Consider the following 13,737-nt stretch of genomic DNA (forward strand, 5'->3'; position numbering starts at 1 on the left):
AGTGAAAATGTTAAGCTTTCCCTTCAGAGGTCTCTCACATATCCTGGATCAACTGCCCCATGCCTGCCTGCTGGGCTCTGTGCTCATTGGGGCTCCCTGTTTATGTCTTTTCCTTCCATTCTCAAAGTAAGGCAGAAGCAAGCAATGTTGGGTCAGCTTTAGAGACGGGAAAACCAGTGTCCAAGACAAGTGAAGTTCTGCCTATCGAACTGTGCAGATGGATTTGCATGGGCAAATCCACTCCAGGGAACACAGGCTGAGCAGCATTCTGGAACAAAACCATTCCTAGTGGTTATATCTAACTCCGGAGCTAAGCAAAGAGGAAACACCATTCCACAATGTGGAGTTTCTTAAAACACAGCCCAAGGACCCACAGGCTAAGCCTGGCACTGCCAGCTCCCAGGGCACAGCTCTGACCCATATGGGAGCCAGTGTACCCCTTCTGTGCCAGGCTTATGCTGAGTACTTCATTCAATCTCGTGTCTCACAACTCCACACCTGCCACTCCTGAGTCCACTTTATCTGTGAACCTAGACAGAACCATCTAGCTAACACCAATATGTCATCACACTGACGGTGGGAGACTCTCTGTCATAGTGTTGGCACATGGGTTCCAATCTTTTCACATCCCTTCATCCACGACACTCCTGATCCTGCACTTCACAAAACAATTTTGAACATTTCAATCTGACCACCCTCAAGGTGTGCTCATAGGAGCTCTGCTGATAGGAAGCTCCGTCTCCTCTTAACATCTACACACTTGTGCTTTCCATGGGTAACATCCCATAATGCTACACCATCACATGTGCCTGACCAGTTTTACCTGTCCCTTACCCCTACCTCACGCTCTACCTTCATGGCCAATCCCCACCTATCAGGTGCCCTACGGGGGTGAGTCCTGCCAGAAAGGACCCATGGCAAACCCCCTCAGACTTGATATTATTCTACATGTGAGCATCTACCATGCGCCAGTGGCAGGCAGGGCTTATTCCTGGTCTCCTCCCAGGCCAGCCAGAGGCGTGACCGTTTCTATCACCATCCTGAAAAGAGCAGGGCTGGGGCCGACCCAGTGCCCAGGCCTGGGTCTGCCTCAGAGCAAAGGTGGCGGAGGCCTACCTGAGCATAGGACGCCCTTGTTTCTGGCACAGGAAAAGCTGTCACACTCGCAGAAGGGCCCGTAGATCCTCCCGAACTCACTCTCGAAGCAGGAGCACTGGTTGCAGCTGCATTCCCCGCGTCCGCTGCACAAAGGCTTGCCTTCCGCCTCTCGGCACAGGTTCTGGTACCCGCTCTGGTTCTCTCCCTCCTGGCACTCGCATCTGGTGCCCAGGTAACTGGGGTCACATTCACACAGCCCACAGATATATGTTCCGTTCTCACTGCATCTGGCGCTGTTAGGCTCCTGTCCTGCGCTACAGCCACATGTGCAGTTGTAGGTGACTTCCACCTGCAGGCTGTCCCGGAACCCTACAGGCCGCAGGGTGAAAGCTTGGGCTGTGTGTCTGCCAGGGCAGCTCCGAGCCTCCACGGAAACTTCAAAGGACGCCTGGGTAGAAGGAGAGGAGACTGATCATAGCCATAGCAAACCAGGGTTCCCGGCCCCCCACCTCCAGGGGGCATGGCCACATACACCCATAATGAGATCTACCCTGCCCAGCACACAGGTGGAACCCTGGTAGGAAGAGGCAGTGGGCTGACAATCATAGGTATCTTATGGACAAGAGGAGTTGATTACACTAATATTCAACAGGAATTGGGCATAGGTCTTTAAGGTCTAATCTCATCATCTTTAAGACCCCAAGGAGAGGGGCTCTGAAGAAATACACAAGGAGTAAGGTGTGCATGGCTCTGGCTCTCCCCTTTATCTCCCATCCCACTGCTGCACACGTCTCTTCTCCCAACTCAAAAATCATCCATTCAACCAACATCTAATGTATGCAGTGGGCTAGATGCTGGGGGATGGTGGTGCCCCCTGGCAGGAGCTGCAGGGCAGAGAACAGTCACCTGACCCCCTCTCTGCTGGAGAAGAGACAGGAGGTCACACCAGTTCCCTGCAAGCACGGTTCTTACAGCTGTATCCTGCCCCATCAGCCCACAGTCCCGAGGCTGTAAAGGACACTCACCGCCTGAGTAGCTATCACACACAGGGGCACTTTAAAAAATGAAACATTTAGGGAGGAGCTTCTCAACGGCTGCCTTGAAACCCGACAGCAAGCTGGGCCTAGCAGGGTGAGAGGAGCCTGCCTGTCAGCTGCTCACAGGCTGGAGGAGAAGGGAAGCTGGGAGAGGCTTGCTTTGATCCTTCCAGGAATTAGACCACGACACCATACCTAGTCAGAGGATGGAATCCCCTGGGATATTTCAGAACAAGCCCCGATGATTCCACAAAAATGAGGACAAGCAGGTGAGCGGTGAAGGAACCTCACCAAGATGCACTCCTCTGGAAGAGGGGACCCCGTCCTCAAGCAGGCATGCCTGGCCACTCCTTCAAGGGGACCTTTCTATCGGCTGGCATCTTTATTTCCCAGGACTCATCACTAGCCTGCTTTGGTGGGCAGTTGCGATAATGGTCATGTGTGAGCACTGTATTTCTTTCTAAGCATTATTTCCAAAAGGCATCTGGGGACATTCAGGGTAGCGATACTGAGCAAGACAGGCCTGAGTTGGGCTTGTCAGCAAACTGCAGCCCCAGAGGTCTTGACAACAACCACCCAGGTCTCAGCATCAATCACGGTACTTAACAGAGGGTACTTCAACACAGGTGAGCTGAAGAAAATGTCCAGGAGCCCAGAGTCAAAAGACAGAAGGAGGACCACACTAGCTGCAGACAAGGCTAACCCCATCACGTCCATTATCCTTATGGAGGGCAGGGAGAAGGAAGGAAAGGGAAGTGACTGACAAGTTCAAATCTGAGCTCCAAAGTCCAGGGTCGCTCAGGAAAGGAAACAAGATGGGGGATCTCCACAGCACTGAAATGTGTGGGTGACAATGCATTGGTACACGTGAGCATTGCATAAGCATCCTTCTCATACAACCCAGAAGCAGCTGTCTTCCCTTCAAGGGAGTCAATGATGGCGGAGGGATTGTCTGGTTACATAGCCAGCTGGGATGGTGCTCACCTAAAACAGGCCTGAATTCCCTAGCATATTATCTCCTAGAAAGGGCAATGGATACTCATGTAAAGATCCGGGTAGAGAAATGGCTCCCTGGCTCAAGAAAAGACAGCATGAGGGTGACCCCAAAGTGATCGTCATAGGCTTCTCTAAAGCTTTCTTCTGCCTTGAGCTGGAAATGTGCTGAGCTTGCACACAGGCAGGGATTGGGGGCTGAGTCTGAGTAAAGTTATCTATGGGGCCCTGAAGAATGAAGGGAAGTGGAGACTCCGGGAGGCTGATGTCACCCCTTCCTAGTCATTTGCATGAGGCTGCTACTTCCTGCCACTTTCTGTGCCTGGTGAATGAAGAGACCAGGAATTCAATAGACTGCAAAGAACGGCCTGCAGCAAGGGCCAAGAGCACTTGCTATTGACTCTGGTGAACACAACCTTCCCCATGAAGAGCCACCTTCACAAAGCGAGAAAGAAAGGAAGTAAGGGCGGGCAGAGGGAAAGAGAGAGAGGGAGAGAGGAAGGGAGGGAGGGACTGAGGGAGAGAGGGAGGGAGGGACTCTTTAGTCTTGCCCACATGATGAAAGTGTTGGGAGCCTGTGAGTTGGAGCCAGGACATGGAAACTTGCACTGTCTGCCTGGCTGAGAAGTCAAGAGAGCTTGGCTGCCCAGCAGAGTTCTGGGGCCTCCTCGGTCAAGGCTTCCGTCCAGAGGTCTATCTGTCTGGCCTGGAGCCTGCTGTCTGATAACTGGAGAGAAGCCTTGTCTGTTTCAGTCTTGGCTCCTGCTAGACACAGGAATGCTATAAAAAACATGGTCGGAACAGCAAACAGGTCTGCTTTGCCTCCCATCCTTACAGTTCAGTTTCCCTGGATTAGCAAACCCCGAGAGACTAGAAGGTACTGGAATACAACTCCTTGGCTCCCCTTTCTGGGTAACCGAGGTTTAGGGACAAGCATGATACTGTGGGCTCCCCAGGTCTTGACTCAGTCTAGATGAAGGTCACAGACACAGTTGACCATTCTGGCCGGACTGGTGACATAACCTCATTGGGACGGTTCCAGCTCTCCATTGAGGGAGCCTATCCTCTCAAAAGGGTTGCCCAAACCCTATACAGAACCCCTACCCCAGGGTTCTGCAGATACCAAGTCCACTCAGATCTTAATAAAATAAAAAGCAGAGGTGGGCCCCAAGTACAGGGCCGCCAGGAGTGGAGAAGAGCTGAGGGGGGGGGGAGGGTGGGATACGCTGTGCGAAGGCCATGACAGTGGCTCACTGGGCCCTTTGTGCCGGGTGCTAATGCAAGCTGCCACCTGCATACTGATTTGTCACAGCTAGCTCCTAAGACCGCTAACTCAGTCAGGCTTATTGGTGAATGGAGAGGGACCACCTCCAAACTTAGGTGAGGGACCCAAAAAACAAATTAGTCAATTAATTAATTATGTATATACGTATGGAGACCACCTAAAAACTTAGGTGAGGGACCCAAAACACAAATCAATCAATCAATCAAGTTATGGGTATATATGTATGTTTCTGTGTGTGCACATACATGTGAGGGAGGTTCTCTCAGAGTCCAAATGATGGTACTGGATTCCTGGGAGCAGGAACAATGTGTAGTGTAAGCCAACCAATGTAGGGAGGGGGCTAGAGACTGAACTTGGGTACTCTACAAGAGGAATATGGAGCAATATACACCTTTAGCCTCAACGCATCTCTCTAGCCCCTTAAAACTCTTTTATTCATGCGTTTATTTATTTATTTATTTATTTATTATTTTTTAAGACAGGCCTCCTCTATGTAACAGTTCTAGCTGTCCTGGAACTCATAGAGATTCACCAGCCTCTGCCTCCTGAGTGCTAGGGTCAAAGCATGCACAGCTGCCCCTTAGAATCCTTAATTTTCAGACCTCACTTTTCACTGTTCCAGACTCACACCGTCCAGAAAGCCCTTCCCTCAGGATCTGCATGACCCTGGTGGACAGCGACACACCCAGCTCAGGAAAAGAGCGGCTCTGTGCAGCCATCTATACCCAGACAACAAAAGCCACACAGCTCTTGCCAGAGGGGCCTTGTGACTGTGGCCCTTGGACACAGAGACAATACCGGGACAGAGAGAAGACAAAGGGCTTGCGGAGGCTTGCCTGAGGACAGGCTGCTATTTCCATAGGGCTGTGGCCACTGGATCCCAAGATCCAGAAAAATGGACAACCAGATTGGTAAAAACACCATCTTTATCATTGTTTCAAATGCTCTGAAAAGTCATCCCATCACGACAGAGATTTCTCAGTGTGGAGGCAAATTTCCATTTGAAATCCTTTTTTTTCCCCCCTGCTTTCCAGACATCTGATTTCCTGAGCTCTCCCAGGCAAACAGATGAGAGCTGTGCACAGTGGGTTGGAGTACGGTGGTCATGATCTCACCCACGTCTCTGAAGCTTTCACTCCACTGTGCCTGAGGCCTAAGGAGAAGGCCTGGGCTGTGGCATCGCTAGTGATTTGGGTCCTGTTGTCTGCTGCTCATTGGTAGTGAGACTTGGGGCCAGTTTCGCAGGCTCCTCTTTGAGTCTCAGATTTCCACACGTTAACATGGAGCACTATAGCTAGCTGAAAAGCTACTGTAAGACACAGAAATCAGGGGCTGGCAAGTGGCTCAGTGGGTAAAGGCACGTGCTGCTCAACCTGAAGACCAGAGTTCAATTCCTGAGCCCCACACAGTGGAAGAGAACCCACTCTTGCAAGTCGTCTTCTGACTCCCACATGCAACACATATAAAATAAATGAATGTTTAAAAAGAAAGGAGGAGTTAGCAGCAAAGCCCGACTGGGCACACTGTAAGTTCCCATGTACAGGCGGCTAACATGGCTCCCTGTGCCAGGGAGGCTGTGGTCGGTAAGATGGCTTAGTCTAGATGGAAATAGCTCAGTCTGGGTTGGGAGGCCACAGATGACCAGGGAGCTCTGTGAGCTTGGGCAGCTCACTCTCCTCGAGTCTCAGGCTGCTCATCGGGATTAAGGTTTTCTGTGCCCACCAATGCTGATGGCTACGAGAGCTGGATATGACAAGGACAGAGAGGGCACTGCTCCCTGGTGTGGGTTCTGATCCATCACCACACTCGTTCTGGATTCCTGTCCTCTGAAATGCATATGGCAGAACGGGTCACTGTGCAAATGTGGTGGGGGGTGCGGGCTACAGAACGGAAAGCCTTAGCTTCACGCTTTCAGTTCATTGATTCTATGGGTTACATTCCCTAATCTGTCACAAGGGTAGCAATGTCTTCCTCACGGGAAGCTAAGAGGGGAACAAAGAAATGTTCCCTGTCCAGTCTGTTTCCTGCCCATCGTGGGATGAAATATGTTTTCTCTGTATTCCACGAGGGACCTCACAATGGATGATCCTTGCGATTTGTTTGTTTAAGGTGGGATGAAGGGACTTCAGATCCATTCTGACGCATGGTGGCATTTCCCACAAGCACAATTTTGCTATCTGTTTTTAGCCAATTCATAGTGCTATCCGCTTGTCACTTTCCCGTCTAAAAAGACTCTGCCCTAAAACCACAAGCCATGTAACCTGGAGAGTGCCACCGTTATCTCCGGCATCTCGGGTTCCAAAGATCTTCTATTAACACAGCCCCAACTGGGACACTAGTAACATTTTTATAACACGTTTCTTTATTTTGGTGGGTAAGGGTCTGATGGGGGAGCACATGCAGCCTGGCACATGTGTAGATCAGAACACAATTTGCAGAGTGGGTTGTCTCCTTCCACCAGTGAGTCCCAGGGACAGAATCCATGTGGTCCAGCAGGCTCGGCAACAAGTGCTATGACACTCTTGAGCCATCTCACTGGCTCTGAGCAAGCCGTTTGTTTGTTTTTTAGACAGAATCTCACTATGTAGCCCAGATTAGCCCAGAACTTACTATGTACATGAGATCCTATCTTAAAAAACAAACAAAACAAAAAAATACTATCAGACTGCATTCCCTCTGTCCTATTAAAACTCTAAACTAAATAAGATAGTAATTATAATTAACTAACTAATCATAACTTAGTTTTAAAACAATTTTAAATCTTAGTTTTCCTGCTTTATAAGAGAAGCTGTTTGCCCGGCTCTGTGAGCTTGGCACATTTGATGAACGGGTCTGCCGACGGTAGGCATGCTTCCTCAGCTACAGACCTACCTGCCTGCCTGCTGACGCCCACTGACCTACGCCACACATCTCGTGCAGAGATCTACAGAATTCACCCCCACATTGTTTTCCCACTGACGGCTGCCCACCAACCGCCATCTTCAGAACAGCCCGCTTTGCTGTCCCTACATTTACTTGCTATTTGATTTGGGCACGGGGTGCATATGCCATGGCACACGTGTGGAGGTCTGAGGACAACTTGTGGGAGTCAGTTCTGTCCTTCCACTATGTGGGTTCCAGGGATCAAAGTCGGGTTATTACCAGACTTGGCAGCAAGCCTGCGACATTTCACCAGCCCCAACTGCTGTCTCTTTAAACCCCATGACTTCAACAAGACTTTTGTTTTTTTCTTAATTCACCTTGACTAAGAAGTTACTATCATTTACCTAAACAATACAAATACAACTTTTGACAATTATTCATGTTTTATTTAAAAGAGTCTCTTTAATGGTTGAAGAAACACTTGATACATCTTTATACTGACATTACTTATTGCTGAAGGTAGGGGTCATCACCATTTCTGTTTGGTCCATAGAAACTTAAGTGCCCTATTTGCATGAACAGGAAGATGGAGTGGGCATCAGTCTGTTCTTTACTGACTCCTGAGTTATTTGTCATAATCATTTGTAATGATGCTCCTGACAAGTTGACCTTTTCAAGTTGGTAAACGTGAAATGTATTTGGAAAATCTGTCTGGGAGAAGGATCTGCTTCCTTATCATTAGTCTCTCACCTTCCAGACTACATTTTGAACGGCCTCCTTTGGTGGTCAGGTGCCACTGTAGGGTTGGGAAAAGGTGGGACGTTTCCCTGTGTGCTGCTAAGTGGGTGAGGGGCCACCGTGGAAAGCAGGAAGAGAGAAGTGTTGCAGAATATAGGTTTAACTACGCAAAGATGTGCTACATTTGTTTAATTATGTAAAGATGTGTTGCTGTGTTACCTTGCCTGCCTAAGGCACCTGATTGGCTTAATGAAAAGCTGAATGGCCAATAGGGAGGGAATAGGTATAATTGGGACTTATAGGCAGGAAGAGTAAGCTTGAGGGGGGGAGGGAAGGAGAAAAAAAGAGAAACATTGGGAGATGTTAGGGACTAGCCAGCCAGACACAGAGAAAGCAGGAAGGTAGGACATACAGAATAAAAGAAAGGTAAAAGGTCACAAGGCAAGACATAGATGAATAAAAACAGGTTAAATTAAGTTAAAAGCTAGTGGGACAAGCCTAAGCTAAGGCTGAGCATTCACAATTAATAATAAGTACCCAAGCCTTTATTTGGGAGCTGGTTGGAAGTCCAAAGAAAATTTCAGCTACAGCCTAATATCGTGCCTAGATATATGCAGATATTCCCAGGACTTCCTGAGGCACGTTTATGGACTGGAGTTCTGTCACACAAAATACAGGGCAACCTTGGAAGGATGCTGAACCAGAAGGCGGAACACAAGACTCTAGAGGACTCCAGGAAGCTACAAATTTTATCAGAGAATAATTACCCAGGCAAACAAGAACTCCTATAACGGTAGGGACGAACACTTACCGTGTCCCCGATCTTCAGACCCTCGCACTTCCGCTGACCAGGGTAGGATATGCCATCCTGGCAGGTGGCGGTAAAGAAGAGATTAAGGTCTTCCGGCTGATCCCAGACTGACAGCTCCACCTTAGACCGGATGCTCTGCACAAAGGGAGAGAACAAAGCCCTCAGTACTTAGAGACAGCTTCAGTGAGGTGCTCTCCACAGTGGCTTTCTCATATCACATGGCTTCCTCTAACTCAGGAGGCTTAAGCCAAATTAGAGGCAGGAGGCTTCCCATGCACCATCTTTGTAGACCTGACTTGGGGCCTCCCTCTGGGAGCTTGGAATGGTTGATAAAGGTCCAACTGTCAAATGATACTATCTCCCTCAAAAGGCTTTTATCCTGCATCCCGCTTGCCTCTTCAGAACCACCTCTCATCCCCATCCTCGGCTTCAGGTACACAGTTACCCACATCTAGTCATGCTCTCTCTAGGTTTTGCGCTTATACGTGCACACACAGGTGTGCACACACACTCAGTACAGCACCTGCCTTCCCCTAGGCTATCGCCTTACTATCCTGCAAAGTCGGCTCATCCAGAACCCACCCCACCTTTTTTCATACTCAAACCCATCCCTTACTGGGTGAGGTCATCCTGTATGAGTCTGAAACTACATTATCAAAGAATCCACCACGCTATTCTGTAGACCAGCGTCTCGAGACATTGAGTGAAATAAACACCAAGGAAAAATGATATGTTAAAGCAGCAAAAAAGAAAGAAAGACCAAAAGTTGCCTGTCATGGGACAGAGAGGGGAGGTCCTCACGCTGCGGGCTGGAATGGAAGCTGGTTGCAGGCTTTTGGAAAAGCAATAGGTAATGTCTTCTAACACCCAGGCCAATCTTAGTCCTAGCATCCCCTGAGGATTATGCACAACAGAAATGTACGGGTCAGAGAGGCGCTGGCAAAAATGTCTACAGCAAATTCAGGGCAAGAATCGGGAAACCAATCAAAAGCCTACCAGTAGCAAAATAGGCTGAAGTAAGCCTCAGTATAGCTACACAGCAGAGCGCCTACAATAGAGAGAATAAATCAAACACAACTGTGCGAACACACACTGAAGTGTACAATGTTGCTGAAAAGAAGCAGACACTGTATTTATTTTCTCATAAGGACACTCTGGTCCACAGAAGATCATATATAATAGTGGCCCCAAGAGATTCGGAGCACCGGCAATTTCTGGTCACTTAGTACATATCTACTGTATGCTCAGAGGCACAATGGCTCACCACTGTTAGAACTGCCTGTGGTATTCAGTATGTGGCAGCCTCACAGGTTTGTGGCCTAGGAGTGAAAGACAGCAACAGAGAATCGAGTCAAGTGGTACATTCCACAGTCCAGGTTTGCATGTGCTAGCTATCCTCTTTGCACAAGGCTGACCTCCCCCGAGGATGTGTCTCTCGGAATGTATCCTTGCTGTCGAGTGTGAAATTCAGAGACAGGCAGGACTGATGGTTACCCTTGGGGACAGTGACAGAAGGAGGTCTGCAAGGGACTGCTGGCAATGTTGTTCCGTGGCTGTGTTTCTTCGTGTATTTCTGTTTCTGAAACAGGGGTCTTGTTATGTAGTCTAGGCTGGCCATGAACTCTGTAATCCTCTTGCCACAGGCTCCCGAGTGCTGAAATTACAGGCACGAGCCAACATGCCTGGCTGTGATCCGCTCTTTTCCCTGGGTGTCACATACCTATGTATATTTAGTTTATACAAGGTTTGTGGAATGCTTTATACGCCTCTTGGTTTTTAAAATCCTCCCATAACCAGCAGGGAACCTGCTATTGCTGCTCTGCTAAACGATCAGGTTTCACAGTGCCTGCGAAATGTTTATGTTCATATTCGTAAGTAAGCACTGCGCTCAAACTTGGCCAGGGCACTTTCTTCTGCAGGGGACAGCAGATGATGCAGAGTCTCGGGATTGTTCAGGGTGTTGAGAATTACTGACAGCGAGGGCTCAGCCCGAAGTGAGGCATGCATATCACCCTTTCACCCCCTCAAGGCTCAGGGGACATCACAGAAGAGGGAACGGAAAGGAAGTACGAGGCAGAGGATGGGGAAGAGCGTTGTGTCTTCTGAACATGGCATGGCCATTGTGCCCATGAAGCCGAGGCAACTCTGGTTATCTGTCTGCCCAGAACCATGCAAGCCACAATTCTGGCATAAATGAAGGAGGGGTTCAGCAGATCCCACCCTTAACCGAGGTGCTTTTGGCAAAAGATGCTACAGGGCTAGGGCCAAACAGAAGATCAAAGTACATTACATACATGTATGAAATATCAAGTAATAAAAATATTATGAGTATACACACACACACACGGCCCTTACAAAAAAATCTCTAAGCAATAGCCAAGTGTGATGCCACACACCTTTAATCCCAACACTTAGGAGGGAGAGGTGGGTGGATCTCCATGAGCTGGATCTAGGCTGGTCTCCATAGCAAGTTCTAGGCCAGCCAGGGCTACACAATGAAACCCAGTCTCAAAAGTCACTATGAAACATGTTGCTTTAGAAACTGAGGCCAAATGATGTAACTGGCTTTATTTAGAAGTCATATTTTATCAGTCACTTTTTCTTTTTTAAAAAAAAGTCTGTTTATAATACAGACAGCAGGACTCACTTACTCTGGGAGACACAGAGCCAAGTATGCCCCATGAAGAGCAAGCCTAAGTGCTGCTACGTCCCCCACCCCCACCCACCCCCTACCCAGGCTCACTCGCTAACTCCAGCATGTGGTGCTAAGCTTGAATACATGAAATATGCAGTTTGCCCAGCAAATTCACAGCTTGCTGAAAACACTCTACAAAAACTAGACTCTCTCTGCAACAAACCGTCAAGAAGGCTTCTACGAGTCTAAAAATACCATCCCTCTGAAAGCTGCTTCCTCTCCAAAGTGCCATTCCTTAACTGGCCAAAGGGCGCAGAAGTGCAGCTTGGCACACACCATCCTCTTCCGCTGAATATGATTAGCTATTTATGGATCCGCCTTCCCCGGGCACTGTGGGCTCTAAGGACCATTTGTCCTTCTCCTCCAGGATGCAGCACAGGGGCTTGCTGAATGGATGGATGGACAGAAAGCATAGATGTTTTTAACAACGTTTATGTTCAGGAGGTTGGGCCAAACGAAGATTAAATCTTTAATGAAAAGGTAATAGGGCTGGAGGAATGGGGCTGGGCTTAAGAGTGTCGGGTGCTCTTAAGAGGAAGAGTTCCCAGCGCCCACACTGGGTAGCTCAAAACCGCCTGCAACTCCAGCTCCAGGGAAGCTAACCCTTCTTCTGGCCTCCCAGAATACCTAAATTTCAACAGCACTTCATTCCCATATAACCCTGACATTGTGACCATATGCATCATTTGGCTTCTCTCTTGGCCCCTTCTCTGTTCTCTACTCTCTCTTGCTGTCCTCTCATAACCTGCTCTAGTCTGATGGTCATACTTAGTTGCCTCCTGTCTTTCTCTGCTCTGGACTCTTCCAGATGCCTCTGGCTGTACTCTCTCTCATGTTTACAATAAAAACCTTCTCCAGGGGGCTGGAGAAATGGCTCAGTGGTTAAGAGCATTGCCTGTTCTTCCAAAGGTCCTGAGTTCAATTCCCAGCAACCATATGGTGGCTCAAAACCATCTGTAATGAGGTCTGGTGCCCTCTTCTGGCCTGCAGACATACACACAGACAGAATATTGTATACATAATAAATAAATAAACATTAAAAAAGTCTTATGTTATTAAAACATTTTAAAAAAATAAAAATAAAAACCTTCTCCAGTACTGAAAACAGCCTGGTATTGGCATAAGAACAGACAGGAGGACCAATGAAACTGAATAGAAGACCCAGATATCAATCCACACATCTTCGAACACTTGATCTTTGATAAAGAAGCAAAAAAAATATCAAATGGAAAAAAGAAAGCATATTTAACAAGTGGTGCTGGTATAACTGGATATCAACATGTAGAAAAATGAAATAGACCCATATCTATCACCATGCACAAAACTCAAGTCCAAATGGATCAAAGACCTCAACATAAAGCCAGCCACACTGAACTAACTTATAGGAGAGTGATGGAGGAGGGTCATCTGTCTATGTGTTACTTTCATTGGTTAATAAAGAAACTGCCTTGGCCCTTTGATAGGACAGAAAATTAGGTGGGTGGAGTAGACAGAACAGAATGCTGGGAAGAAGGCAGTGAGGCAGATGCCTCAGGCAGACACCATAGCTCTCCTCTCCGAGATGGACACAGGTTAAGAATCTTCCTGGCAAGACACCACCTTGTGGTGCTACACAGATTACTAAATATGGGTTAAAGCAAGATGTGAGAATTAGCCAATAAGAGGCTGAAACTAATGGGCCAAGCAGTGTTTAAATGAATACAGTTTGTGCGTTGTTATTTCGAGTGTAAAGCTAGCCGTGTGCGAGCTGTGCAGGAATGCAGCCCACTACTCCTACTACAGGAGAGAAAGTGGGAAGTACACATGAACACATTGGCACAGGGAACCACTTCCTAAATATGACCCCAGCAGCACAGATACTGAGAGAAACAATTAATAAATGGAACCTCCTGAAACTGAAACCCTTCTGTAAAACAAAGGACACGGTCAACAAGACAAAACGACAGCCTACAGAATAGGAAAAGATCTTCAATAACCCCACATCAGACAGAGGTCTGATCTCCAAAATATACAAAGAACTCAAGAAACCGGACACCAAAAGAATGCATAATCCAATAAATAAAAATGGAGTAAAGACTTAAACAGAGAACTCTCAACAGAGGAATCTAAACTGGCTGAAAGACACTTAAGGAAATGTTCAACATCCTTAGTCATCAGAGAAATGCAAATCAAAACAACTCTGAGATTCCATCTTACACCTGAAAGAATGGCCAAGATC

The 13,737-nt window shown here is 47.9% G+C and overlaps 1 protein-coding gene across 2 annotated transcripts in view; it reads right to left on the bottom strand.

The window, feature by feature from the left end:
- Itgb5 (integrin subunit beta 5) overlaps positions 1–13,737 on the bottom strand; it is a 109,558-nt gene that overhangs the window by 26,115 nt on the left and 69,706 nt on the right. For both annotated transcript variants that reach the window (XM_038345422.1, XM_038345421.1), the window contains exons 9-10: positions 8,825–8,959; positions 1,117–1,546 (exon numbers count right to left, since the gene is read on the bottom strand). In XM_038345422.1, coding sequence (XP_038201350.1) covers positions 1,117–1,546; positions 8,825–8,959 — 565 coding nt within the window. The remainder of the gene's footprint in view (positions 1–1,116; positions 1,547–8,824; positions 8,960–13,737) is intronic.

This window comes from Arvicola amphibius, chromosome 10, assembly GCF_903992535.2.
Source record: "Arvicola amphibius chromosome 10, mArvAmp1.2, whole genome shotgun sequence".
NCBI classification, from domain to species: domain Eukaryota; kingdom Metazoa; phylum Chordata; class Mammalia; order Rodentia; family Cricetidae; genus Arvicola; species Arvicola amphibius.